This window comes from Macaca mulatta, chromosome X, assembly GCF_049350105.2.
Source record: "Macaca mulatta isolate MMU2019108-1 chromosome X, T2T-MMU8v2.0, whole genome shotgun sequence".
NCBI lineage: Eukaryota > Metazoa > Chordata > Mammalia > Primates > Cercopithecidae > Macaca > Macaca mulatta.
The window spans coordinates 130067505-130095253 of NC_133426.1; the positions used below are offsets into that span (position 1 = coordinate 130067505).

The window sequence follows — 27749 nt, forward strand, 5'->3', positions numbered from 1 at the left end:
TTTGGTTTTCTGTTCTTGTGATAGTTTGCTAAGAATGATGGTTTCCAGCTGCATCCATGTCCCTACAAAGGACACAAACTCATCCTTTTTTATGGCTGCATAGTATTCCATGGTGTATATGTGCCACATTTTCTTAATCCAGTCTGTCACTGATGGACATTTGGGTTGATTCCAAGTCTTTGCTATTGTGAATAGTGCCGCAATCAACATACGTGTGCATGTGTCTTTAGAGCAGCATGATTTATAATCCTTTGGGTATATACCCAGTAATGGGATGGCTGGGTCATATGGTATATCTAGTTCTAGATCCTTGAGGAATCGCCATACTGTTTTCCATAATGGTTGAACTAGTTTACAATCCCACCAACAGTGTAAAAGTGTTCCTATTTCTCCACATCCTCTCCAGCACCTGTTGTTTCCTGACTTTTTAATGATCGCCATTCTAACTGGTGTGAGATGGTATCTCATTATGGTTTTGATTTGCATTTCTCTGATGGCCAGTGGGGAGGGGGGAGGGGGGAGAGGGGAGAGATTGCATTGGGAGTTATACCTGATGTAAATGACGAGTTGATGGGTGCTGACGAGTTGATGGGTGCAGCACACCAACATGGCACAAGTATACATATGTAACAAACCTGCACATTATGCACATGTACCCTAGAACTTAAAGTATTTAAAAAAAAAAAAAAAAAAAAAAGAATTGTGGGCAGATGATGCAACCAGGCAGTTCACAAAAAAAAAAAAAAAAAAAAAAAAAATTCAAATGGCTATTAAACATATAAAAGGATGCTCAACCTCACTCAAAATAAAAGTGCAGATTAAAACTCTAAAAAAAGAAAAAGAAAAGAGAAAAGAATCAAATAGACACAATAAAAAATTATAAATGGGATATCACCACTGATCCCACAGAAATACAAACTACCATCAGAGAATACTATAAACACCTCTACGCAAATAAACTAGAAAATCTAGAAGAAATAGATAAATTCCTGGATACATGTGCCCTCCCAAGACTAAACCAGGAAGAAGTAGAATCCCTGAATAGACCAATAACAAGTTCTGAAATAGAGGCAGTAATTAATAACCTACCAACCAAAAAAAGCCCAGGACCACACAGACTCACAGCCAAATTCTACCAGAGGTACAAAGAAGAACTGGTACCATTCTCTCTGAAACCATTCCAAACAACAGAAAAAGAGGGACTCCTCCCTAACTCATTTTACGAGGCCAGCATCATCCTGATACCAAAACCTGGCAAAGACACAACAAAAAAAGAAAATTTCAGGCCGACATCCCTGATGAACATATATGCAAAAATCCTCAATAAAATACTGGCAAACCGAATCCAGCAGCACATCAAAAAGCTTATCCACCACAATCAAGTCAGCTTCATCCCTGGGATGCAAGGCTGGTTCAACATACATAAATCAGTAAACGTAATCCATCACATAAACAGAACCAATGACAAAAACTACATGATTATCTCAATAGATGCAGAAAAGGCCTTCGATAAAATACAACACCCCTTCATGCTAAAAACTCTCAATAAACTAGGTATCAGTGGAACATATCTCAAAATAATAAGAGCTATTTATGACAAACCCACAGCCAATATCATATTGAGTGGGCAAAAGCTGGAAGCATTCCCTTTGAAAACCAGCGCAAGACAGGGATGCCCTCTCTCACCAATCCTATTCAACAAAGTATTGGAAGTTCTAGTCAGGGCAGTCAGCCAAGAGAAAGAATAAAGTGTACTGAAATAGGAAGAGAGGAAGTCAAATTGTCTCTGTTTGCAGATGTCATGATCGTATATTTAGAAAACCCCATCGTCTCAGCCCAAAATCTCCTTAAGCTGATAAGTAACTTCAGCAAAGACTCAGGATACAAAATCAATGTGCAAAAATCAAAAGCATTTCTATACACCAATAATAGAGAGCCAAATCATGAGTGAACTCCCATTCACAATTGCTAAAGAGAGAATAAAATACCTAGGAATACAGCTTACAAGGGATGTGAAGGACCTCCTCAAGGAAAACTACAAACTACTGCTCAAGGAAATAAGAGAGGACACAAGCAAATGGAAAAACATTCCATGCTCATGGATAGGAAGAATTAATATTGTGAAAATGGCCACACCACCCAAAGTAATTTACAGATTCAGTGCTATCCCCATCAAGCTACCAGTGACTTTTTTTCACAGAGTCAGAAAAAACTTTAAATTTCATATGGAACCAAAAAAGAGCTCATATACCCAAGACAATCCTAAGCAAAAAGAAAAAAGTTGGAGGCATCATGCTACCTGACTTCAAACTATATTACAAGGCTACAGTAACAAAAACAGCATGGTACTGGTACCAAAACAGATACATAGACCAATGGAACAGAACAGAGGCCTCAGAAATAACGCCACACATCTACAAACATCTGATCTTTGACAAACCTAACAAAAACAAGCAATGGGGAAAGGATCCCCTATTTAACAAATGGTGTTGGGAAAACTGGCTAGCCATATGCAGAAAACTGAAACTGTACCCCTTCCATACACTGTGTACAACAATTAACTCAAGATGGATTAAAAGACTTAAACGTAAGACCTAAAACCAGAAAAGCCCTAGAAGAAAACTTAGGCAATACTATTTAGGACAAAGGCATGGGCAAAGACTTCATGACTAAAACACCAAAAGCAATGGCAACAAAAGCCAAAATTGACAAGTGGCATCTAATTAAACTAAAGAGCTTCTGCACAGCAAAAGAAACTATCATCAGAGTGAACAGGCAACCTACAGAATGGGAGAAAATTTTTGTAATCTATCCATCTGACAAAGGGCTAATATCCAGAATCTAGAATGAACAAATTTACAAGAAAAAAACAACCCCATCAAAAAGCGGGCAAATGATATGAACAGACACTTCTCAAAAGAAGACATTTATGCAGCCAAAAAACATATGAAAAAATGCTCATCATCACTGGTCATCAGAGGAATACAAATCAAAACCACAAGGAGATACCATCTCACGCCAGTTAGAATGGTGATAATTAAAAAGTCAGGAAACAACAGATGCTGGAGAGGATGTGGAGAAACAGGAATGCTTTTACACTGTTGTAAATTAGTTCAACCATTGTGGAAGACTGTGGCGATTCCTCAAGGATCTAGAACCAGAAATACCATTTGACCCAGCAATCCCATTACTGGGTATATACCCAAAGGATTATAAATCATTCTACTATAAAGACACATGCACATGTATGTTTATTGCAGCACACTTCACAACAGCAAAGACTTGGAACCTACCCAATGCCCATCAACGATAGATTGGATAAAGAAAATGTGTCACATATACACCATGGAATATTATGCAGCCATAAAAACGGATGAGTGCATGTCCTTTGCAGGGACGTGGATGACGCTGGAAACCATCATTCTCAGCAAACTAACACAGGAACAGAAAACCAAATACCACATGTTCTCACTCATAAGTGGGAGTTGAACAATGAGAACACAAGGACACAGGGAGGGGAACATCACACACAGGGGCCTGTAACGGGGTGGGGGGCTAGGGGAGGGATAGCATTAGGAGAAATACCTAATGTAGATGACAGGTTGATGGGTGCAGCAAACCACCATGGCACGTGTATACCTATGTAACAAACTTGCATGTTCTGCACATGTATCCCAGAACTTAAAGTATAATTTAAAAAAAAAAAAAAAAAAACTATACTTGCCTGTGAGCAACTGAATTTTTAAGTTTGAATAGGCAGGGCGCAGTGGCTCACGCCTGTAACCCCAGCACTTTGGGAGGCTGAGACGGGCAGATCACAAGGTCAGGAGTTCATGACCAGCCTGACCAACATGGTGAAAACCCTTCTCTACTAAAAAAAAAAGACAAAGATTAGCCGGGCATGGTGGCACGCGCCTGTAATCCCAGCTACTCAGGAGGCTGAGGCAGGAGAATCGCGTGAACCTGGGAGGCAGAGGTTACGGTGAGCCAAGATTGTGCCACTGCACTCCAGCCTGGGCGACAGAGCTAGACTCCGTCTCAAAAAAAAAAAAAAAAAAAAAAGGTTTAATAAAACTAGACACAATTACGCCCATATAGGCCATTAGCTGAATGGCCCAAAACAAGTTCCAAAATTGCCCTATAAAGACACAGTAGCTGATCCAGCTGCATAACTGTACAGGACTCACAAAAAATATATAGGTTTATAGGTTTATTAGGAGGAGGGTTTTTGGAGAGTCATGGAATAAATGGAAAAGTTGTAGACATAACTAGATAATTTTTTATTAATAACGACTTAGTTTGAGTATCTCTGCCCCTTAAACATTTCAAACACTACTCAGAACTATGTCTCAGAAGAGAGGAAAAAAACACAAGATTTTTGAAAAGACTGGAACCTGAAGCTGTCTGTGTGAATTAAAACACTATTTTCAACTTCCCCCTTCTTCTCATTCTTACTACAATTTATTTAGTACTCACTGTGTGCCATGTACAGACTAAAATCTTCGCATTTATTTCTTAAAACTACTCTATGAAGAATCTTGGGTTTTAAGCTACATAACCAAGACAGATTTTCAATTTTGAAAACAAATAAGTGGAATGAAGCAGAATCACAGACTCCCCCTCCTGTAATAGCTGACAAAAAAACAAAAAGTAGTAAACATCAGCCTCAAAGTTCTAAAGCATTTATTTTATAAACTACAGTTTTGAAACTACTGGTCTAAGGTACATTCTCCTCCTACCAATCCAAATTTTTATTACGAAAAATTTCAAATTTACATAAAAACTGAAAGGATAGTATACTAAACACCTATATATACCTACCTTCTAAGTTCAACAGTTAACATTTTGCCCTTTTTTTGGCAGACCAAAAAAATTTGCAGGCATGACACTTTTCTCAAAATAATGCAGGATGTCTCCTAAGAATAAGGACATGCCTCCACATTACCACAAGATCACTATCTCACCTATTTCCTAATGTCATCTAATACCCAGTCTGGGGTATATTCTGCCTGCCTAATTTCAGGTTTTACTAAGCTTTATTTGTAAATCAATTTAGAACACTTTGGCTTTTACCAAGGGCCAACATATGAAATAGCCACATAGTCTTTCTAGACAAATGAATTACAATGGCAGAGTAAAACATAAACACAGAATCTCTCTACCCCAATTCCTAACACAATAAATAAAATGTATTTTATTTATAAGAATCGCTTGAACCCGGGAGGCAGAGGTTGCAGTGAACTGAGCTTGCACCACTGCACTCTAGCCTGGTGACAGAGCAAGACTCTGTCTCAAAAAAAAAAGGAACTTACGGCTGGGCACGGTGGCTCATGCCTGTAATCCCAGCACTTTGGGAGGCCGAGGTGGGCAGATCATCTGAGGTCAGGAGTTCCAGACCAGCCTGGCCAACATGGAGAAACCTCATCTGTACTAAAAGTACAAAAATTAGCCGGGTGTGGTGGCGGACGCCTGTAATCCCAGCTACTCAGGAGGCTGAATTAGAAGAATAGCTTGAACCCGGGAGGCAGAGGCTGCAGTGAGCAGAGATCGTGCCACTGCACTCCAGCCTGGGCAACAAGAGCGAGACCCCATCTAAAAAAAAGAGAGAGAGAGAGAGAGAGACAGGAACTTATGCTATTTACTTCTAGGAGGGAAAAAAGACAAACAAGATTCTGTGACTGGCTGGGTACGGTGTTTGACACCTGTAATCTCAGCACTTTGGGAGGCCGAGGCAGGTGAATCACTCGAGGCCAGGAGTTCTAGACCAACCTAGCCAACATGGCGAAACCCCGTCTCTACTAAAAATACAAAAATTTAGCCAGGCATGGTGGCACGTGCCTGTAATCACAGCTACTCAGGAGGCTGAGGCATGAGAATTGCTTGAACCCAGAAGGCAGAGGTTGCAGTGAGCCAAGGTCATGCCATTGTACTCCAGCCTAGGTGACAGAGCAAAACTCTGTCTCAAAAAAACAAAAGGTGGGGAGTCAGTCGTGGTGGCTCACGCCTGTAATCCCAGCACTTTGGGAGGCTGAGGTGGGCGGATCACCTAAGGTCAGGAGTTCAAAACTAGCCTGGCCAACAAGGCGAAACCCCATCTCTACTAAAAATAGAAAAATTAGCTGGGTGTGGTGGTGCATGCCTATAGTCCCAGTTAGTAGGGAGGCTGAGGCAGGAAATCTGCTTGAACCTGGGGGTGGAGGTTGCAGTTAGCCAAGATCATGCCATTGCACTCCAGCCTGGGTAACAAAAGCAAAATTCCACCTCAAAAAAAAAAGGGCAGGGGGCAATATAAGCAGAAATATGGAAATTTTAAGGAAAAAATCAAAAAGAAATCCTACAGATCAGAAACACTGTAACAGAATGAAGAATGCCTTTGATGGTCTTACTAGGAAATAACACAGCTGAGGAGGAAAAATTTCTAAGCTTGAGGATATCTCCATAGAAGCCTGCAAAATTGAAAAGCAAAGAGAAAAAAGGCTCATAAAAGGCAGAACAGAATATCCAAGAACCGTAGGACTACAAAACTGTAACATATGCATAATGGAAATAGCAGAAGAGAGGAAGGAAGAGAAGAAATATTTGAAGCAATGATGACAGAATTTCCCCCAAACTAGTATCAGGCACCAAACCACAGATGCAGGAAACTCAGAGAACACCAAGCAAGACAGATGCAAAAAATAAATAAATAAATAATAAAACAAAACAAACTACACCTAGGCATATCATGTTATAACTACAGAAAATCAAAGAAAAAGAAAAAAATCCTAAAAGAAGCTGGGTGCGGGGGAGAACACCTTGCTTATAGAGAAGCAAGGGTAAGAACTCCAACACATTTCTCCTCAGAAACTAAGCAAGAGTGGAGTGAAAGATTTAACGTGTTAAGATTAAAAAAACAACAAAAAAAAAAAACCTAGAATTCTGGACCCTGTGAAATTATACTTTAAATGTAAAGGAGAAATAAAGACTTTCTCAGACAAAAACTGAGGGAATTTGTTGCCAGTAGACCTGAGAAATACTAAGTAAGTTCTTTAGACAGAAAGAAAATAATATAGGTCAGAAACTTGGACACATATAAGCAAACAAAAAAAGAAACACTGAAGTAAGATTAAGTGAAGGTAAAATAAGAATGTTTATTTTTCTTATGCTTAACTAATATAACAAAAATAATGGTTTGTTCAAAAGAATAGCAACAATGTATTTGATTACATATGCATATGCATGCGTGCGTGTGTGTGTGTGTGTGTGTGTGTGTGTGTGTGTAAGCAAATGAATGACTTCAGTGATGTCGGGAGGAAAGAATTAGGATTATGCTGTTATTGTAAGGTACTCACACTACCCATGAGGCAAAATAGTGTGTTTGAAAGTGGACTTGGATCAATTGTAAATGTACATTGCAGACTGTGGGGTAATCACTAAAAAACTTAACCAAAAAAAAGCCAGAAAGGGCAGGAAAAGAGCGGAAGACAAAAACAGGAACAAAAAACAGGGGCAAAAACTAGAAAACAGTAAGAAAAATGGTAGATACTAATATTAATCCAAATACATCAATTACTTCGAACACTGACAGTGTAAACGCACCAATTAAAATACATAGATTGTCAGAGCAGATCAAAAACCTAGGTCCACACAAAAACTTGTACAAAGATGCTTACAGCAGCTTTATTCTTGATTGCCACAACTTGGAAGCAACCAACATGTCCTTCAGTAGGTGAGTGGATAAACTGTGATACATCCAGACAATGAAATATTATTCAGTGCTAAAAAGAAATGAGCTATCAAGCCACGAAAAGACATAGAGGAAACCTAAATGTGTATAATTTTACTAAGTGAAAGAAAACAATCTGAAAAGGCTACATACCGTATGATTCCAACTATATGCCTTTCTGAAAAAGGCAAAACCATGCAGACAATGAAAAGCCCAGTGGTTGCCAGGGGTTGTGGGGAGAGAGGGATAAATGAGCAGAGCACAGAGGATTTTTTAGGGCAGTGATAATATTCTATACATTTGACGAGATCCCTAGTATGTACAACACAAAGCAAATCCTGATGTAAACTATGGACTTTGATGTGTCAATGTGGGTTCATCCCTGTAACAAATGTACCACTCTGGTGGGAGATGTTGATTACAAGGGAGGCTATGCACATATGGGGACAGGTGGCATATAACAAATCTCTGTGCCTTCCTCTGGATTTTGCTGTGAACTTAAAATTGCTCTAAAAAATAAAGTCTAAAAAGTGTATAGGTGCTATCAAAAACATTTGAGTATGTCAGATGAGCATGTTAGTGCTCTACAATTAAAGAAAATGTTATTATAGCAAAATGTGTCATTTTATATGAAACAATTCTAGAGCCACCAAACTCCTCCACCGCTTAAGACTAGAACAAGAATCCTCAAAGTTTGGTCTTTGGGCCGGGAGCATCAATATCACAGAAGAACTTACTAGAAATGCAGATTCTAAGGTCTCATCTCAAGACCTACTGAATCAAAAACTCCAAGGATGGGGCCCAACAATCTATTTTAACAAGTCCTCGGCCGGGCGCAGTGGCTCACGCCTGCAATCCCAGCACTTTGGGAGGCCGAGGCAGGCGGATCACGAGGTCAAGAGATCGAGACCATTCTGGCCAACATGGTGAAACCCCGTCCTAAAGTACAAAAATTAGCTGGGTGTGGTGGCGCATGCCTGTAGTCCCACCTACTTGGGAGGCTAAGGCAGGAGAACAGCTTGAACCCGGGAGGTGGAGGTTGTAGTGAGCCGAGGTTGTGCCACCACATTCCAGCCTGGCGACAGAGCTGGAATGTCTCAAAACAAACAAACAAACAAAAACAAGTCCTCTGGATGATTACGATGCATGCTGAAGCTTGAGAATCACTGTACTAGGAGTTAGTCCTATATACTACATACCTCAAATTTAAGAAACATATATACACATAATCAGAGAAATAAATTACAAATAACTATAGGGCTAGAAGATAATTCTGTTAAGTGATATCCGGTATAAGTATATAAGCCTCTTTTTAAAAATATGCCTAATTTGGGCCGGGCGCGGTGGCTCAAGCCTGTAATCCCAGCACTTTGGGAGGCCGAGACGGGTGGATCACGAGGTCAGGAGATCGAGACCATCCTGGGTAACATGGTGAAACCCCGTCTCTACTAAGAAATACAAAAAACTAGCCGGGCGAGGTGGCGGGCGCCTGTAGTACCAGCTACTCGGGAGGCTGAGGCCGGAGAATGGCGTGAACCCGGGAGGCGGAGCTTGCAGTGAGCTGAGATCCGGCCACTGCACTCCAGCCTGGGCTACAGAGCGAGACTCCGTCTCAAAAAAAAAAAAAAATGCCTAATTTGTATATAAAAGCAACCCTAAGCTTATAAATGAGATTTGTTAAAGAAGTGTAATTGTAAATAAATTATTTGGAACTAAGGTCATATTCACCCTTTAGAAGCAATCTTAAAAATCCTGCTTGAATTCCAAGCTAGACAACAAAACCCTTTTAAACGCAGAACAAATGATTTGTCACAGCAAAATCTTTTATGGGTAAGAACAGATCAAAATTCTAACTCAGATAACTGTAAATATTTACTTTTCCATCACAAACTTAGTAATGAGAAAATGCAGATTTCTTCTTACACTGGTCTCTATGGTCAAAATTAACATTTTTCTCTTCCCTTCTGCCCTTCATCTCTGCAAGAATAGACTGGAGTTAATGCAGGAACCTGGCACAACTAGGGCAGAATGGGTGTACAGGATGAATGCAATGGAGAAGGCAAGAGGGGAAGTGTGACAGCTCTACCAAGTGTGTATCTTGGTAATAATATTGTATATGGTTATGTACAGGACTTCCATGAGTTGGAGGTTTGGTCTCCTGCTCACAAGTTTCATACTTGTAACCAAACAAAGAATTTCAGAACAAGAGACCTGAACATTAAAATTTTCAAGTAAAAAGAGCAGCATTAGGTAGGTGAAAGTATGAGGAGAAACAGGCTGTTTATATAGTCTCAAAGTATTATATCTTCCCGCAAGACGTATCTTAATAACAAAGGGAAAAAACAGTAACTGTATAGTGGAGAAACCTGGCAGAGATCACCTTAACCAAATGATAAAGTTAACATCACTAGCAATGGAACAAAGTGACTTCATGTGCATCTGATATGATGCACTGGAAAAAATACAGCCCTTCTGTTTCTTGAGCAGGCACTAGCTAACATGAATCATCCTTTTCAGATAATAAAAATCAAGAGTGAAACATTACTATATTTCCTAAATTTCTTTAAATTTTTTTATTGGTACAAATATTTGTACATATTTGTGGGGTATATGTGATAATTTGTTACAAGCAATCCCATTACCAGGTATTTATCAAAAGGAAAAGTAATCAATATATCAAAAGGATACCTGTATCCTCATGTTTACTGCAATACTACTCACAACAGCAAAGTTATGGAATCAACCTATTAAGTGCCCATCAATTGATGAATGAATAAAATGTGATGTATATATACACAATGGAATACTATTCAGCCATAAAAAAAGAATGAAATCATATCATTTGCAGCAATGTTGATGGAACTAGAGGTCTTTATGTTAAGTGAAATAAGCCAGGCACAGAAAGACAAATATCATATGTTTTCACTCATGTGAAAGCTAAAAAAGTGGTCTCATGACTGGGCACAGTGATTCACGCCTGTAATCCCAGCATTTTGGGATGCTAAGAAGGTCAGATCACCTGAGGTCAGGAGTTCGAGACCAGCCTGGCAAACATGGTGAAACCCCGTCTTTACTAAAAATACAAAAACTAGTTGGGCTTGGTGGCGGGCACCTGTAATCCCAGCTACTCGGGAGGCTGAAGCAGGAAAATTACTTGAACCCAGGAGGCGGAGGTTGCAGTGAGCCAAGATCGCACCACTGCACTCCAGCCTGGGCGACAAGAGCAAAACTCCATCTCAAAAACAAAACAAAACAAAAAAAAAAAGGTGGTCTCATGGAGGGAGAGGCTAGAATGACAGATAACAGAGGCTGGGGGTGAGGGGGAATAAACAGACGTTGATTAATAGGTACAAATATGCAGTTAGATTAACGGAATGAATTCCCATGTTCAATAGCAGAGTAGGGTGACTACAGTCAACAATGTATTGTATATTTCAAAATAGCTAGAACAGAGGACTTAGAATGTTCCCAACATTTAGAAATGATATACTTTCATTTCATATGAATATTACATAATAAGCAATATATATAGTAATAATTAACTACTTAACAGATTTCTTTAGAGTACCTTTACATAATTTAAATTTGTGGGCACTAAAAACAACCTACCTAGGCAACATAGAGAGACTTTGTCTCTACAAATATTTTTAAAAATTAGCCAGGCATGGCAGCATGCACCTGTGGTCCTAGCTACTTGGGCTGCTGAGGCAGGAAGATCCCTTCAGCGTGAGAGATCAAGGCTGCAGTGAGCCATGGTGGTGCCACTTACACTCCAGCCTTCATGACAAAGTGCAACCCTATCTCAAAAACAAACAAAAAAAACTACCAGCTAAGTATAAAAAGGCAAGTCAAATATTTCAGATGTCAAGAAATTAATATACAATAGCCATTAGTATTTCTATACAGTTACTGTTGTCGAAAATTCAAATTAGATATAATCACCAAACACTGAAGACACCCTGCATTTGTGCTTTTTAACAACGTCTAGGTGTTTTTTCAGTTGTCATGTTTCACAACTTTAAAGAAACTATGTATAATTCTTTTCAGCTTTAAAACCTTGGGCTGGGCAAAGATTTCTTAGAGCATGAAAAGCAAACCATAAAAGAAAAATACTACTAAATTGGAATTAATCAAACGTTAAAATTTTTTTGCTGTTAAAAAATAGTTAACAAAATGAAAAGGCAAATCAGACTAAGAAAAAAATTTCCAAATATCACATGTCTGGTAAGGCCTTGCATCCAGAATAAAGAACTCTTACAACTCAATAATAAAAAGACAAATAATCCAACTTAAAAATGTGCAAGAGACATGAACAGACATTTCACTAAAGATAACTATAAATGGCAAATAAGCACATGAAAAGATGATCAACATCCCTAGTCACCGGAACGAAATTAAAAGTTCAGCGAGACACCACTACATACCCACTAGAATGACTAAAATTTAAAAGAGTGACAACACCAGGTGTTGGTGGGAATGTGGAACAATTAGAAGTCTCATACAACAGCTCTTAGGAATGCAAAATGGTACAGACGCTTTGAAACAGTTTGGTAATTTTTTATGAAATTAAACATATAGTTACTCATATGACCCATCAATCCCACTCCTAGAGACACAAAAACACATGCCTCCCAAAAGGCTTGTGCAAGAATATTGAAAGCAGCGCTACAATAGCCTCCAAGTAGAAACAACCCAAATGCCCATCAACTGGTGGCTACACTCCGGTACATCTATGTAATAAAATATCACTCAGCAATAAAGGAAACTACTGACACATGCAACTTGGATAAATCTCGAAAGCTTAAATGGAAGAAACTAGACAGAGAAGAGTATATACCATATGATTCCATTTATTAATTAAGATGTAGAAAAAGCAAAACTATAGTGATGGAAAGCCTATCAGAGGTTGCCAGGAACAGCAATGGAAGGAGGGAACTTCTATATCATGATTGTAGTGGTGAATATACAACTGTATGCATTTGTCAAAACTCATCGAATTGTACACTTAAAATTGTAGAAGTTTACTGTATTTAAATTATACCTCAAAGTTGATTTTTTAAAAAAGCATAAATGTTTACGTTAGGATAATAACTAGAATGGAGTATGAGAAAGACTCTAGGTTGCAGGTACTATTCTATTTTTTGATTTGGGTAGTGGACATATGGGTGCTTAGTTTAGGGAAAGTCACTGAGCTGTATTTTTCCATATGTATGTTTTATTTCAATAAAAATCTTACTAAAAAAAAAAAAAAAATGGGTCCTCAACAGTCTGAGGCTGAAAAGACTTCTTACACATAGCAGCAATGATTGAAAACTACACTCAAGAAAATGACTAGATGGTAAGCAGAGGAAAAGAATGCAAGGTAACCACTAATTATAAGGGAATTCAAAAAGCGGCCACTTGTCTGAAGTACATTTTCCCATGTGAGGGACTTAACTAATAATCTAGCTAGATTTGGGTTATATTAATATATACAGTTATGCACCATTTAACAATGTTTCGGCTGATGGACCACATATACGACCAGGGTCATATAATACTATACTAGAGCTAAAAAATTCCTATTGCCTAGTGATATCATGGTTGTCCTAACAACTTAGTGCAAGGTATTACCTTTTATATGTTTAGATATGTTCAGATACACAAATACTTAACAGTGTATTACAACTGCCCATAGTATTCAGTATGGTAACATTCTGTACAGATTTGTAGCCTAGGAGTAACAGGTCATACCATATAGCCTAGGTTATGTAGTAGGTCACACCATCTAGGCTTGTAGAAGTACACTCTCTGACGTTTGCACAATGACGAATCACCTAATGATGCATTTCTCACCTGTCATTAAGCAACACGTGACTGTATATGGTTAGGACACACTGGAATTTTCCACAAACCTCACTCAACATAACCCTTTATTAACTGAGGTTCATATTTTTATTTCTAAAGATACTCATAACACAAGTACACTCAGAACATTTTCATTTCAAAATTTAGGTTTGTAAGAAAAATCTTACTTACCTCCTTCATAAATGACTTGCCTATGCGCACCACTTTTGCAAATAAAATGGGATCGTGAGAAAGGTGAGGACCAAGGTAACAGAACATATTGAACACGTCTCTCCTCAAATCTTCAAAGCTCTCAGCTTGTTTTGGTGCCCTCTTGTTTTGCAAAGCATTAACAGGTGAGCCTTTAGCACCTTTAGGAACACCAACTCTATTTTAAAAAGTAAAATAAATAAATAAATACATATATATAATAAATATAACTATATACACACACACTACAATATCTATCATTTTAAGTTAACAAAGTTATCTTAATCAGCGAAATGTTTTCTTGCTCATATTTGCTTTCTACATTTCAATTGTGCCTAACTTTATTATACCAGATAATTCTCAACTGGTAGAAACACATAAAAACAACAGTCATTAGAGAAAAAAAAAAAATCAGAACTCAGAGGAGAATGTTCCAAATTAACTGCTTAATCAGAGAAGTGCGGATTTCAAGGAACATCTAACATACACCAACTGAATCTGCTTTTAAACTTGGCCAGTATCGTGAACTTGGATGTGGGAATGGGAAACAAGGGATGGACCTAAGATACACTGAAAGATGAAACAGAAAAATATGGATATAACAACACTGATTCAAGTCAACTGACATTGACATTTCTCAATCTGGATTCCACAACCTAGAGTATGTAGAATGTGGTGGTAGGGAAAGTGAGTCACGTAATTAAAGAGGGTCACTTCAGGAGATCACACCCAGAGTTCCCACCTGCTCAGCAGGTGTCCCACTGTGGAGTCACAGGGGTCGCTCTCTAAGAAGCCTGCATGGTCCACGGCCCATGAGGTGACACTGACGGCAGCAACCAGCAGCTACACAAAAGTCACAAGGCTGAGGCTTTTGAGGCAGGCTCTGATCTATGGGGCTGTAGCCAGAGCTGCTATCAATACTGCTCCTACGTATCCTGCAAGTAGGCAGAAAGCTAAAGGACTAGACGACATAGTAACCAGGGATGATAAGAGAGGCTGCACTAGTAATTTCCAGAACAGCAACCTATATGCCAGGAAAGGTAAGGGAATCAGAAAGGCAATGTCCTCACTCAGAGCCACTCAGCCAGGATAGAGAAAAATTACACTAAGAAAAAACTTCAGAAATTCTTCTTTGCCCCTCCCAACCACTGAGAGGAGGAAAAGTCAAAACCAGAAGAATGGGGTTTCAACTCTCAATGGAACAAACGTAACCTAGAAGTCTAACTTGTAGTTTTTAGACTACACTGCAGCACACATTCTAGAACCCCTGGTGTAGACGTTAGAAGACAAGCCACTGATTAATATATATCAGACTGATACACTCTGTGAATAGTTCTTATCTTTTGATAAAAGGTACTATAATACATGCTTGGTTTGAGGAGATAAGATAAATACAGAATTTGTTGTAGTCCTAAGCTATTTCTACCTCAATGATTAGTAAAGTATACAGATACATACCTTCGGTAGAGAGGCTCAATAGTTATATGAATGAGCTTGCAAATAGCAAGGGCTATTAGCTTGTGTGAAGCTGCATAGTATGGAGGCATCTGATCCATAATGTTCTGTGCATGTTGCCAATCACCAATCTTTAATAAGGCTTCCAACAAGCCAAGTTTTTGGTTATCAGGTGGCTAAAAATGAATAGTCAAAACTAAGATACTCAGGATACAGACATCAAGAAATCTTAATACTTCATCACTTAAAAAATTGACCTAAGCAACACATCAAAAATATTTGTTATTCATGGGAAATTAAACAATATATTCCTGAAAGTACAATCAAAATTTTTAGCTATTGAAAAAACATCAGGGCCAGGCGCAGCAGCTCACACCTATAGTCCCAGGAACTTGGGAGGTTGAGGTGGGCAGATCACTTGAGCTCAGAAGTTTGAGACAAGCCTGGGCAACATGGCAAAATCCCATCTCTACAAAAAATACAAAAATTAGCCAGGTGTGGTGGTGCATGCCTATAGTCCCAGCTACTCAGGAGGCTAAGGCGGGAGAATTACTTGAGTCTAGGAAGCAGAAGACTGCAATGAGCTGTAATCATGTCACTGAACTCCAGCCTGGGTGAAAGAGTGAGACCCTGTCTCAAAAATAATAATAAATTAATTTAAAAAAAAAACAGACACAGGCATTACAGTTTATAGACTTGGAATTAAGTTCTACTTAATGTTATGTCGTGCCACAGGAAACCAGAATTCATCATCTATGAGAATCCCTTTAGGATTTGAGGGCCACTAATACACAGAGGACAATTAAAGTCAATACCTCTTGTGATTTTACTTAGAAAACATTTTGAAATTTATACAAGAAAAAAATATGACAGCTTCTCTTAAAAAGGAACCATTCAGATTAAAAATAAAACCACTGGAGCAAATGATCCAGAAAATGAGGTTTCAGCAAAATGAAAACTAAGAAATTATTCTTCCATAAATGACAATTTAGAAGTTAAATTTCATAATTCAAAATCCAGAAGACACTTAATCTTACTAGAATGAATTACGTACCTTCTCTACTTTCTCCTCTTCTTTTTCCTTTTCTTTCTCTCGCTCATCCATTTTTTCAGAAGACAACACAACCATCGTAAGCTTTCTAACAATTTGCTTAGCTTCTGCAATTTCTCGTTTATGTTCATCCATAATGCAATTATCAGCTGGAAGAAGCTAAAAATGGTACATTAAAATTTCATAAAACAGCTAATACCAACTACCTGTTCACATAAAAAGCAAACACTATTCTCAATTGATAAAACTAAAAATAAGAAGTCTAACTTATTCATGACCATTTGCCTTCTAAGTAAATTCCAGTTATTTTCTTATAATTTGACAGAATTAAGTACCTGAATTCTGTACCCCTTTTAAAATCAAGTCGCAGCTCAAAGTTTCACATCTTCTGTCTGATAGAGTCCCTAAAGTAATATAATACCACAACAGTGATGTTTTCCATTGAATTTATTAGTTTACCCAAGAAAATATATAGCAGTTCCATTAAAAACATTACAAATTTCCCCATTAAAGGCTAAACTCCAAATTAAATAAAGCATTGCAATATGGATCCAATACGGGAAAGGTGAGCTACTGAATAACACGAAGGGATAAATTTAAATCATCTAAATGAAAAATTTTAGGTAGAAAAATTATTAGTAACTTGACATCTCACTTCTTCTAGAAGCTTATTTAACTTAAGTCACAAGCCAGTTACTAGTTTATTGCAAAAGGAAAAGTACTATGTGCATAGTCAACCCCCCATTATGAAAAAGGCTCAAGTATCTCAAGTACAGTCACCTTGTATGAGTGAAAGATGATTAATGTAGACATTTATAAAATAACCCTAACACAAAGAAAAATTCAGGCAACAAACCATTACTTAGTAGTTTCTGCTAGTCACTATAAACTATAAAAGAAATGTTCCTGCCCCCTAAAAATGCATAATCTATTTCATTAGTTAGGTTTAACATAAACAGTAAATGAAAATAATAATGAAATATTAAACATTATAGATTCCATTCCATTAATCAAAAAAAAAAAAAAAAAAAAAAAGGAAGGAGAGAGAAAAGTCACTATGGACTGGTGCAAGGAAGTAAGCAAGACTTTTTCTCATTCTGTATGTTCTCCCCTGGCAATCAAACACATTTTTATTGCTGTACTTATACACCTGGCACAGGTCCTTTTGTTTTATTTTTTATTTATTTATTTATTTATTTATTTTTTTGAGTCAGTTTCGCTCTTGTTGCCCAGGCTGGAGTGAAATGGCACGATCTCGGCTCACCGCAACCTCCACCTCCCAGGTTCAAGCAATTCTGTCTCAGCCTCTCGAGTAGCTGGGATTACAGGCATGGGCCACCACCCCCGGGGTAATTTTGTACTTTTAGTAGAGATGGGATTTCAGCATGTTGGTCAGGCTGGTCTTCAACTCCTGACCTCAGGTGATCTGCCCGCCTTGGCCTCCCAAAGTGCTGGGATTACAAGCGTGAGCCACCGCGCCCGGCCACAGGTCCTTACCTTTTACCCAGACAATTACAACTCCCTCTAATGGGCAAACTGTTTCTTCTTATAGTTCTCTCAACTTTTATTTCTGTGTATTTTGAGAATATGTCATTAGATACATGTAAAGTTAGAACTGTTTTTATCTTCCTAGTGAGCACAATCTTGTTATTATGAAGTAGCCCTCTTTGTCTCCTTCTGCCAAAAAGTCTATTTTGTCCAACAATAATAAGTTTGCTGATATATTTTCTCATCCTTTTACTATCAACATTTCATTATCCTTAGGTTTAAGCTGTTTCTCATAAAAATAATAAACTCATTTTTAATTCCATTTGACAATCTTTGTCATATTAACAGGACCACTTAGTCTGCTTACATTTACTGTTAAATGCAATCATAATGAGTAATAAATCTATCATCAATTTGTACCTTCCACATATGCCGGTCTATACTTCCCTGTAAAGTCATACCTAGGTTTTTAAATTCTCCCTTTTCTGTCCAATTTTCCATATTCTCAGTTTCTACATCACATCTCTCCTTTAAATACTAAATGGTTCTCCACTCCCAACAGAAAAATCCAGATTCTTTACTATGTCACTTAAGCCCTTAGCAGTTTAGCTCTTCTCTATTCCATCCTCATTCCCCCTATATATCACCCTAGGCTCCAACCACTCTGAGCTTCCTGACAGTCCCATAAAGGGATAAAAAAGCCCTTTCAAATCTCCTGCCTTAGCTGGGCATGGTGGCTCATGCCTGTAATCCCAGCACTTTGGGAGGCTGAGGCAGACAGATCACCTGAGGTCAGGAGTTCAAGACCAGCCTGGCCAACACGGTGAAACCCCATCTCTACTAAAAATACAAAAATTACTTGGGCATGGTGGCGTGCACCTGTAATCCCAGCTACTTGGGAGGCTGAGGCAGGAGAATCGCTTGAACCGGGAGGCGGAGGTTGTAGTGAGCTGAGATCGCACCACTGCACTCCAGCCTGGGTAACAGTGAGACTCTGTCTCAAAACAACAACAACAACAACAACTCCTCCTGTCTTTATACTCAGTTAATTCTACTTACAAAGTTTTCTACCATTTCAGCCTAGATGACCCTACTTGTCTATCAAGATCCCAGTTCAACATAACTAGTTTGGGAAAGTCTTCCAAAAGCCCCCCAAGACAGATATGGTCACTATCTATTCTGAGCTTTGTGAATATCTCCAATAGAGTACCTATTAAATAATGCAAAATTTTTTTTTCCTTTGCTAGACTATGACTGCTTCCAAGGTAGAGACCAAGTTTTACTCAACTCTGTAGCCACAGTATACAAAAATAGGCAATGATGTTAATAAAGTGATTTCAAAGGCAGTGAAGATGATATCACCTTTGGACATATTTGTTTTAAAATAATAGATATCCTAATGCAAAACCTAATAGAAGAGGAATTTATACACTATTAGCCTAGATTTTCAAACTGATGGCTAAATTTTTGTTAAACTAGAGATCAACTGCCACAATCATGAACTCTTCTACATCCTGGGTCCAGCAATAAAAGCATAATAGTAGTCATTTAGTGCACACAAATAACACAAGAAAAATATTTTTTAAATATACTAAACATAAAAATACACTAATGAAGTTCCCCATTCATCCTGAATGCCTAAAATTAACAGTTTAGAGAGAAAGAAGCAGTATATAGGTAACTCCGTATTTCTCATCATTTGTAGATAATAAAAAGGCTTAAAAAACCACATTGGTTAGAACTTGGCCTCTCTCCCCATGAGCTACTCCTTGATGACAGTTAAGAACTTGAACTTCATATCCAAACTCAAACTCCGTAAAGGTGACCAAAAAGGTATGTAATTTTCATAGACTGCCAAAGAACTAAATTCATTCACTTTATAAAATAAACAAAAAGCAACAATGTAGTGGGGCTTCAAAGAGTAAGACTTGAGAACCTAGAACCAACCCAATCCTGGGGGTGCTATGTGGCTACCTACTCCTCTTCCCTACCCTTGGGACAGACAACCAAATATTCTTAGCAGCCCACTTGACTTACATGTACATAAAGATCATCTAAATCAATAAGATTAAATTGCAGAAGTACTGCTGCAACTCTGTATAAAGATGATGGTGTCTCGCCATTTGGTTCCTAGAAATATAAAAAAAAGTTTCCACTTAGTGCAGAAAGGACAATTAAAGCAACATCCTTCACCTACCAATAATTAAGAACAATTAGATCAAATACTCTAGGCCAAGAAAGTGCTTCACTGCTCTTCCTTATCTTACCAAACATCTGAATTCAATACAAGGATTATTATGCCAACATCCCTTTTCACATTGGAACATCTTCTGAAGAACACAAGGAAAGTAATTTCAAAAATGGACACAATTTACAGTGCAGGTTAACATTTAAATAAAACCTCACAACTGAATAGAGTGATATTTTATAATGCACAAGATTTAGTCTGCAGTTCTGTTTATATCTGTGTTTTCTTTTCTGTTCTTTGTGTGTTTTTTGGTTTTAGGGGTTTTTTTGGATACAGGGTCTCACTCTGTCACCCAGTCTGGAGTGCAGTGGCATGATCATGGCTCACTGCAGCCCTGACCTCCCAGGCTCAAGCGATCCTCCCATCTCAGCCTCCTGAGTAGCTGAACTACAGGTACATGCCCCCACACTCGACTTTTTTTTTTTTTTTTTTTTTTAATAGAGATGGGGTCTCACTACGTCGCTCAGGCTGATCTCGAACTCCTGGGCTCTAGTGATCCTCCCACCTCAGCCTCCCAAAGTGATGAGATTACAGGCATGAGCCACCACGCCTGGCTGATACATGTGTGTTTTCTTAACTTGCTTTTTCAAATTAGTTCTCAGTGGAGACGCAGAGAGACAAACTGACAAGTGCAGAAGAACCATCAGCGTTTGCTTTATATTTTTCTTCCTTTAATTTTATTTCTTGGGTTTTATACTAAGTATATCTGGCTGTCAGTTGATGTTCCCCACAAAACAGGTGTACGTAAATATTACAGATGAATAAATCGATGTTTTAAAGTACAGAATGTCAAAGTCAATTCCAGGCTAGCCATGAGGACCCTACATAGAAACATAAGAATCTTTGAATGCTATGAATTTTCAAATCTAATTTGCATACTGCTGAGGTCAGATGAATGGAACAGTGACGTGAGAATAACTGGCAATAACTAACTGGCCAAATGTAAATAAAAAGCAAACAATAACAATACACTATGTTCTTTTTATACTCAATACTGAAAATGAGACCTTTGTATGTAAGGTTCTTCCCACAATTGTGATATTACGCAAATAAAATACAAAGCTAACCAAACTAATGTTTATCATTTATAGAAGGCATTGTTTCACTCTATTTTTAAAAAACAGATGAGATGTCTTCAATGTAACAATAGTTTCCTAATTCTAATTTGTTTGCAGGCCAGGCACAGCAGCTCAAGCCTGTAATCCCAACACTTTGCGAGGCCAAGGTGGGCAGATCACCTGAGGTCAGGAGTTTCAGACCAACCCGGACAACACACTGAAACCCCGTCTCTACTAAAAATACAAAAATTAGCCGGGCGTGGTGGCAGCCACCTATAATACCAGCTACTTGGGAGGCTGAGGCAGGAGAATCACTTCAGCCCAGGAGGCGGAGGTTGCAGTGAGCCAAGATCATGCCACTGCACTCCAGCCTGGGTGACAAAGAGAGACTCCATCTCAAAAAACTTTTTAAAACATATAAAAATAAATGTTTATAAATGGTTATTTAGTATCAAAACATTTTCCCATAAAAACCAATTGTTGCCAGGGTTTCAAAACAAACTCACAAAAGCTTATTTAACTTATTGACAACCTCTCCTCCACTACCTGACTTGAATGTACCAGAGCCATGTTCATTACTCCCTTCATTCTTGTTTAAATAAATCACCACAATATGCCCCACACTCTCATCCACATACTGTTATGCACAATCCCTGTTCTGTCCCATCATACCTTTCCACATCCTTGAAATACTTCCACAGAATCATATGGAATTCATGATCCATCCTCAGCAAAATTCCCTATATCCAAACCTCTCATCTAAAGGTTCTTTTCATCATGGTGCTCACACAGAACCTGGTTCACCCTGAGAACAGCACTGCCATTGTAACCCAGTTAAATGGTAGCTGTTTTCCTCAGACACTTCACACTACCAGGCCTAGAGGTGATGTGGCAGTTTTCTTTTTGCTTTTTATTGTTGCTTCCAGGCTATTCTCCCTCTATCCTCCCAGCTTTGAATTTCATATCACTCACTACTCCCTCACTATTGTTGCAATCTAGTTTCAATCTGTTGTGGTCAGAGATGATATTTTGTATGATTTCAACCGAGACTTGTTTTGTGGCCTAATATATGGTCTATTCTAAAGAATGTTCCATGTGCATTGAGAAGAATGTAGATTCTGTTGTTGGGTGTAATGTTCTATATATATAAAAAGTCTAATTGGTTTATAACGTTGTTCAAGTCTTCTATTTTCTTACTCATCTTTTGTCAAGTAATGGTTAGTTGTTCTAACCATTAATGAAAGTAAGGTATGGAAATGTCCAATAATTACAGAACTATATTTCCTTCAAGTCTGCCAATGTTTGCTTCAAATACTCTGGGGCTCTGTTGTTTGGTACATGTATGTTTATAACTGTTATATCTTCTCAATGGGTTATCCATTTTATCATTATGTCTTTCATTGTCTCTTGTAAAAACTTACTGTCTTAAAGTCCACTTTGATATTAGTATAGCCACCCCAGGTCTCTCCAGCATAATGCTTGCACAAAGTATGTTTCCATACTTTCAGTTTCAAGCTATTTGTATCTCTAAATCTAAAGCAAGTTCCTCATACACAGTACATAGCTGGATCATGATTTTTTATACATTCTGCCAAACTCTTGCCTGTTAATTGGTGAGTTTAATCCATTTACATTCAAAATAATTATAGATAAGGATGAACTTTATCATTTTGCTAGCTGTTTTCTGTCATATTTTTGTTCCTCATTTCCTCTATCACTGCCTTTTTTGTTTGATTTTGTGTGTGTGCACCATTCTGATCCCCTTCTTCTCTTTTCTGTTTAGTTTTTAATTATTTTCTTAGTGGTTCCTTTAGGTATAATAATTAACATTTTAAACTTAAAACAACCTAGTTTGAATTAATACCAACTTCACTTCAATAGTGTACAAAACCTCTGCACCTATACATCTCTGCCCCTCCCCATCTATTGTTAGTCACAAATTACATTTTTATAGTATGCCATTTGACAGATTTATAACCTGGGTGATGGGATGAATTGTACCCCAAACCTCAGCATCACACAATATACCGAGGTAACAAATCTGCACATGTACCCTGAGTCTAAAATAAAAGTTTAAATTATTTTTTTAAAGATTCATAATTATTATTTTATGTATTTGTCTTTTAAGTCATATAGGAAAAAAAGGAGTTACAAACCACAAATGTAATAATACTGGCTTTTATATTTTACCTAGAGTTACTTACAGTGTTCTTTCTTTGGCTTGGCTTCTTCTGCCTGCTCAAATCTACTGTTGAACCTCTAAAGTGAATTTTTTATTTCAGTTATTGTACTTTTCAACTCCGGAATTTGTTTGGTTCCTTTTCATAATTTTGTATCTCTTTATGGATGTTCTCTATTTATTTGGTGAGACAGCACACTCCTGGTTTCCTTTAGCTCATAAAGCATTTTAAGACTATTGATTTAAATTCCTTATCTAGGCCGGGCACAGTGACTCACACCTGTAATAATCCCAGTACTTTGGGAGTCCGGGGCAGGCAGATCAATTGAGGTCAGGAGTTCAAAACCAGCCTGGCCAACATGGTGAAACCGTCTTTACTATAAAGACAAAAATCAGTCAGGCATGGTGGTGTGCACCTGTAGTCCCAGTTGTACTCAGGAGGTTGAGGCAGGAGAATCACTTGAACCCAGGAGACAGAGGTTGCAGTGAGCCAAGATTGTGCCACTGCACTTCAGCCTGGGTGACAGAGGGAGACTCCGTCTCAAAAAAAAAAAACTGGACATATTTAATATTATGTAGCAAGTATGGAGATCAGATTATTATCCACCCCCAAATGCCCAGAGGTTGGTTGATGCTGCTCATTGTGGATTTATTGTTGTGTGTGTGTGTTTAGTGACTTTTATAAACCCTTTTTGTAAAGTCTGTATTCTTCATCACGTGTGGCCACTTGAATCTATGTTCTGTCAGCTTAGTGACCAACTAGTATATTGACAGTTTTTTTAAAGACCTGGAGCAAAAATAAATAGGAAAAGAGAGTGCATTAGAAGACTCCTCAAAGTTTGGCCAGACCATTCATAGCTCTGCCTCGGTCTTCACTTCCTGCCTACTCAGACCCAGAAGAGAAAGCTTAGGGTCTCCTGGGTGACAGAGGGAGACTCCACCTCAAAAAAAAACTGGACATATTTAATATTATGTAGCAAGTATAAAAGATTTAAAATGGTACACCTGTGTAGGACACCCACCAAGAATAGAGCGTGCAGGACCAGAAGTTGCTCTGGGTAAGTTAGCGAGTGAATATGAAGGTCTAAGACATTGCTGGACACTACTAACACTATATTTTATAAACACTATATATTTAGGTTAAAATTTTTTTAATATTTCTTTCTTCAATAAATTAAAATAAATTAAGCTTAGCTTACTGTAACTTTTTTACCTTATAAGCTTTTTAATATTTTTTAACTTTTTGACTTTTTTGTAATAACGCTTAGCTTAAAACACTTTGTACAGCTGTACAAAAATTTTTTTCTTTATGTCCTTATTCTATAAGCTTTTTTGTATTTTTAAGACTTGTTGGCCAGGTGCGGTGGCTCGCACCTGTAATCCCAGCACTTTGGGAGGCCGAGGAAGGTGGATCACCTGAGGTCAGGAGTTCAAGACCAGCCTGACCAACATGGTGAAACCCCATCTCCACTAAAAATACAAAAAATTAGCCACGCTTAGTGGCAGGCGCCTGTAATCCCAGCTACTCGGGAGGCTGAGGCAGGAGAATGGCTTGAATCCGGGAGGCGGAGGCTGCAGTGAGGCCGAGATTGCGCCATTGCACTCCAGCATGGGCAAGGAGAACAAAACTCCATCTCAAAAAAAAAAAGATTTAAGCTCTTTAAACATTTTTGTTAAAAACTAAGACACAAACACACACATGAGCCTAGGCCCTACCCAGGATCAGAATCATCAATATCACTGTCTTCCATCTCCACATCTTTTCCCACTAGAAGATGTTTAGGGGCAATACCACTCATGAAGTGGTCATCTATGATAACAATGTCTTCTTCTGGAATACCTCCTGAAGGACCTGAGGCTCTTCTTGAGGAGGTGTCACTCTTTTCAGAAATATGTCCATGCCATGATGGTTTGCCTGTCACAGATTTGCTTGTAAGTAGATAATGCACCATGTACATTCCTCTCTATTAATAAAAACCTTGGTCAGTGTTGGGGTCCATGTTTTCAAACTTTTTTTTATTTTTTATTTTTTGAGATGGAGTCTTGCTCTGTCACCCAGGCTGCAGTGCAGTGGCATGATCTCGGCTCACTGCAATCTCCACCTCTCGGGTTCAAGTGATTCTCCTGCCTCAGCCACCCTAGTAGCCAGGATTACAGGTATGCACCACCATGCCTGGCTAATTTTTCTGTTTTTGGTAGAGACGGGGTTTCACCATGTTGGCCAGGCTGGTCTCGAACTGCTGACCTCAAGTGATCCACCCGCCTCGGCTTCCCAAATTGCTGGTATTACAGGCGTGAGCTACCGTGGCCGGCCCATGTTTTCAAATTTTTTAAGGAGCTTGCTGAAAAGCTTCTGCTAAACCCTTTACTGTGAATTTTCTTGGGGGTTGTTCTCCTGTAGTTTCCTTTTCTTGGGCCTCTTTTTCAGCTATGTGTTCCTGTTTCATTATAATCTTAACGCAACCACTGTCATATATGTGGTCCATTGTTGACCGAAACATCATTGTGCAGCACATAACTGTACTTCCCTACCTCCTCTCCTAACCTCCAATACCTCCTCTCTCATCCTCACAGCTGATGTCCTTGTTCTCAGTAAGAAAATTAGATCAATTGGACTTCTACAAACTCCCAATCACACCTACCCAACTATACCTACATATATTGCCTTTATACCTCTTATGATAAACTCTCTATCCTCCTATAAAATGTTAATCCACCCACTTAAGCACCAAACTCCATTTTCTCTATCCTCAAGAACACCGCTCCAAATAATTCTCAACTCTCTCCCCTGTATCACCAGCTCTCCCCTTTCCACTCAGTCGTATCCATCAGCATACAAACACGTTCTCTCTCTCATCTTAAAAAATCTCTCAAGCCCACTCCCTTGCCATCTACCATCCCATTTAGTCTGTACCCCTTTGTAGCAACTGCTTGATAAAGTTGTCAATTGTCAATGTCTCCAATTCTACTCTTCCCATTATCTCTTAATATCACCCAATTCCACCAAAACTGCTAGTTTTGACCTCCCTCCAACGGTCAATTTTCAGTCCTTGAATGACCTGTCAGAGGCATTTGACAGTTAATCATTCCTTCCTCTATTTAGCTTCCAAAATGCCACATTCTCTGTTTTCCTCCTACTTTACAAGTTGTTCGTCATCTACATTATTTGCTGGTTCCTCGTCTTCTCCTAGACCCTTAACACTGGAGTGCCCCAAGACACAGTCCTTGGCTCTCTTCTCTTGCCTCTCAGTATACAACCCTTAGTGATTTCATCCAATGTCATATCTTTAAATAGCATCTACATGCTTTTGATACCCACATTTCTATTTCTGGCCCAGTCTATTCTCTTGAACACCAGGTCCATATATCCAATTATTTACTCAGATCCATAAATTGATTATCTACACTTGGATGTCGAAGAGACATCTCAAACTTAACATGCACAAAGTGAATTCCTAATTCTCACTTCCAACACTCCAAACCCAATCCACCTGAAATTTTCCCTAAGTTGGTGACAACACTATCTTTTTAACTGCTCAGTCCAAAAAACTTCAGCATAGTCCTTAACTCTACTTTCTCACATCCTGTATCCAATCCATCAGCAAACACTATTGCTTTACCTTCAAATACATTCAGAATCTCATTGATATCCACTGCTGCCACACATAGACTGATCCGCTGAAAATCTAAGTAATCACACACACACACACACACACACACACACACACACACACACTTTCTCTCTCTGTCTCTCTCTCTCTCTCATCACAGACACACACACACACACCCGACTCACGTCACCACTGGAGGTTGCTATTAAAGAAACTCCTTACTCTGATAGCTCGCAATTAGTGGGAACATATTAATCATTTGTCCTGCCTTTCCAGTAGGAACTGTATTTCAAGGAAAGCAAACAGCCTGAGTTAGTAAGGGACAACTCTTCTTTATTAGAAGAATGACAGCTAATAAATATATAGGGCATGATAAAATTAGTAAATCATCAATTTGGAAACCCTAAAGGGAAAGCTGGCTCAAGCAAAGGTCATCCATGGATTCTAAACCATTTAACGTAAAGTTGATGAGAAACTGGATACTCCCAGGTTGCCAAAGTATCAACCTGCAGATAATTTGTTATTGAAGGGAAAGACGGTGGGGATGGGGGTAGGGGGAGTGCCATTGTATAACTGAGGGATCAGACTGTCACAAACTTACTGAACCATTTAAAGACAGTCAAACATTAGATGTTACATAATATCACAATCTATAAAGTATTTTTGCCATTAAATATTTTACCTGAACATAATCAAGTCTTTAGACCTCACTCCAAGTATATAACAAATACAGGAAATAAAGAACAAATAAGATGAAAAAGCAATTAGATAAATCCAAAAGATGGGGTCTTCTAGGAATAGTCTCATCAATAAGTCGACGCCATGAAAAAATGGAGAAGGTGGGGAACTATTCTAAATTAAAAGAGAAGGAGAATCTTGACAATCAAATACAACATGTGGTCTTTGATTAGATCATTA

General features: G+C 38.4%; 1 protein-coding gene across 12 annotated transcripts in view; it reads right to left on the reverse strand.

Annotated features, from left to right (window-relative positions):
- Positions 1–27749, reverse strand: part of THOC2 (THO complex subunit 2) — a 132424-nt gene that overhangs the window by 52772 nt on the left and 51903 nt on the right. For all 12 annotated transcript variants that reach the window (XR_013412544.1, XM_015128126.3, XM_077987565.1 and 9 more), the window contains exons 9-12: positions 19773–19865; positions 16251–16406; positions 15200–15372; positions 13724–13919 (exon numbers count right to left, since the gene is read on the reverse strand). Coding sequence is in view for 11 of the 12 variants with exons in the window: in XM_015128126.3 (XP_014983612.1) it covers positions 13724–13919; positions 15200–15372; positions 16251–16406; positions 19773–19865 (618 nt within the window). In the remaining variant the exon portion in view is untranslated. The remainder of the gene's footprint in view (positions 1–13723; positions 13920–15199; positions 15373–16250; positions 16407–19772; positions 19866–27749) is intronic.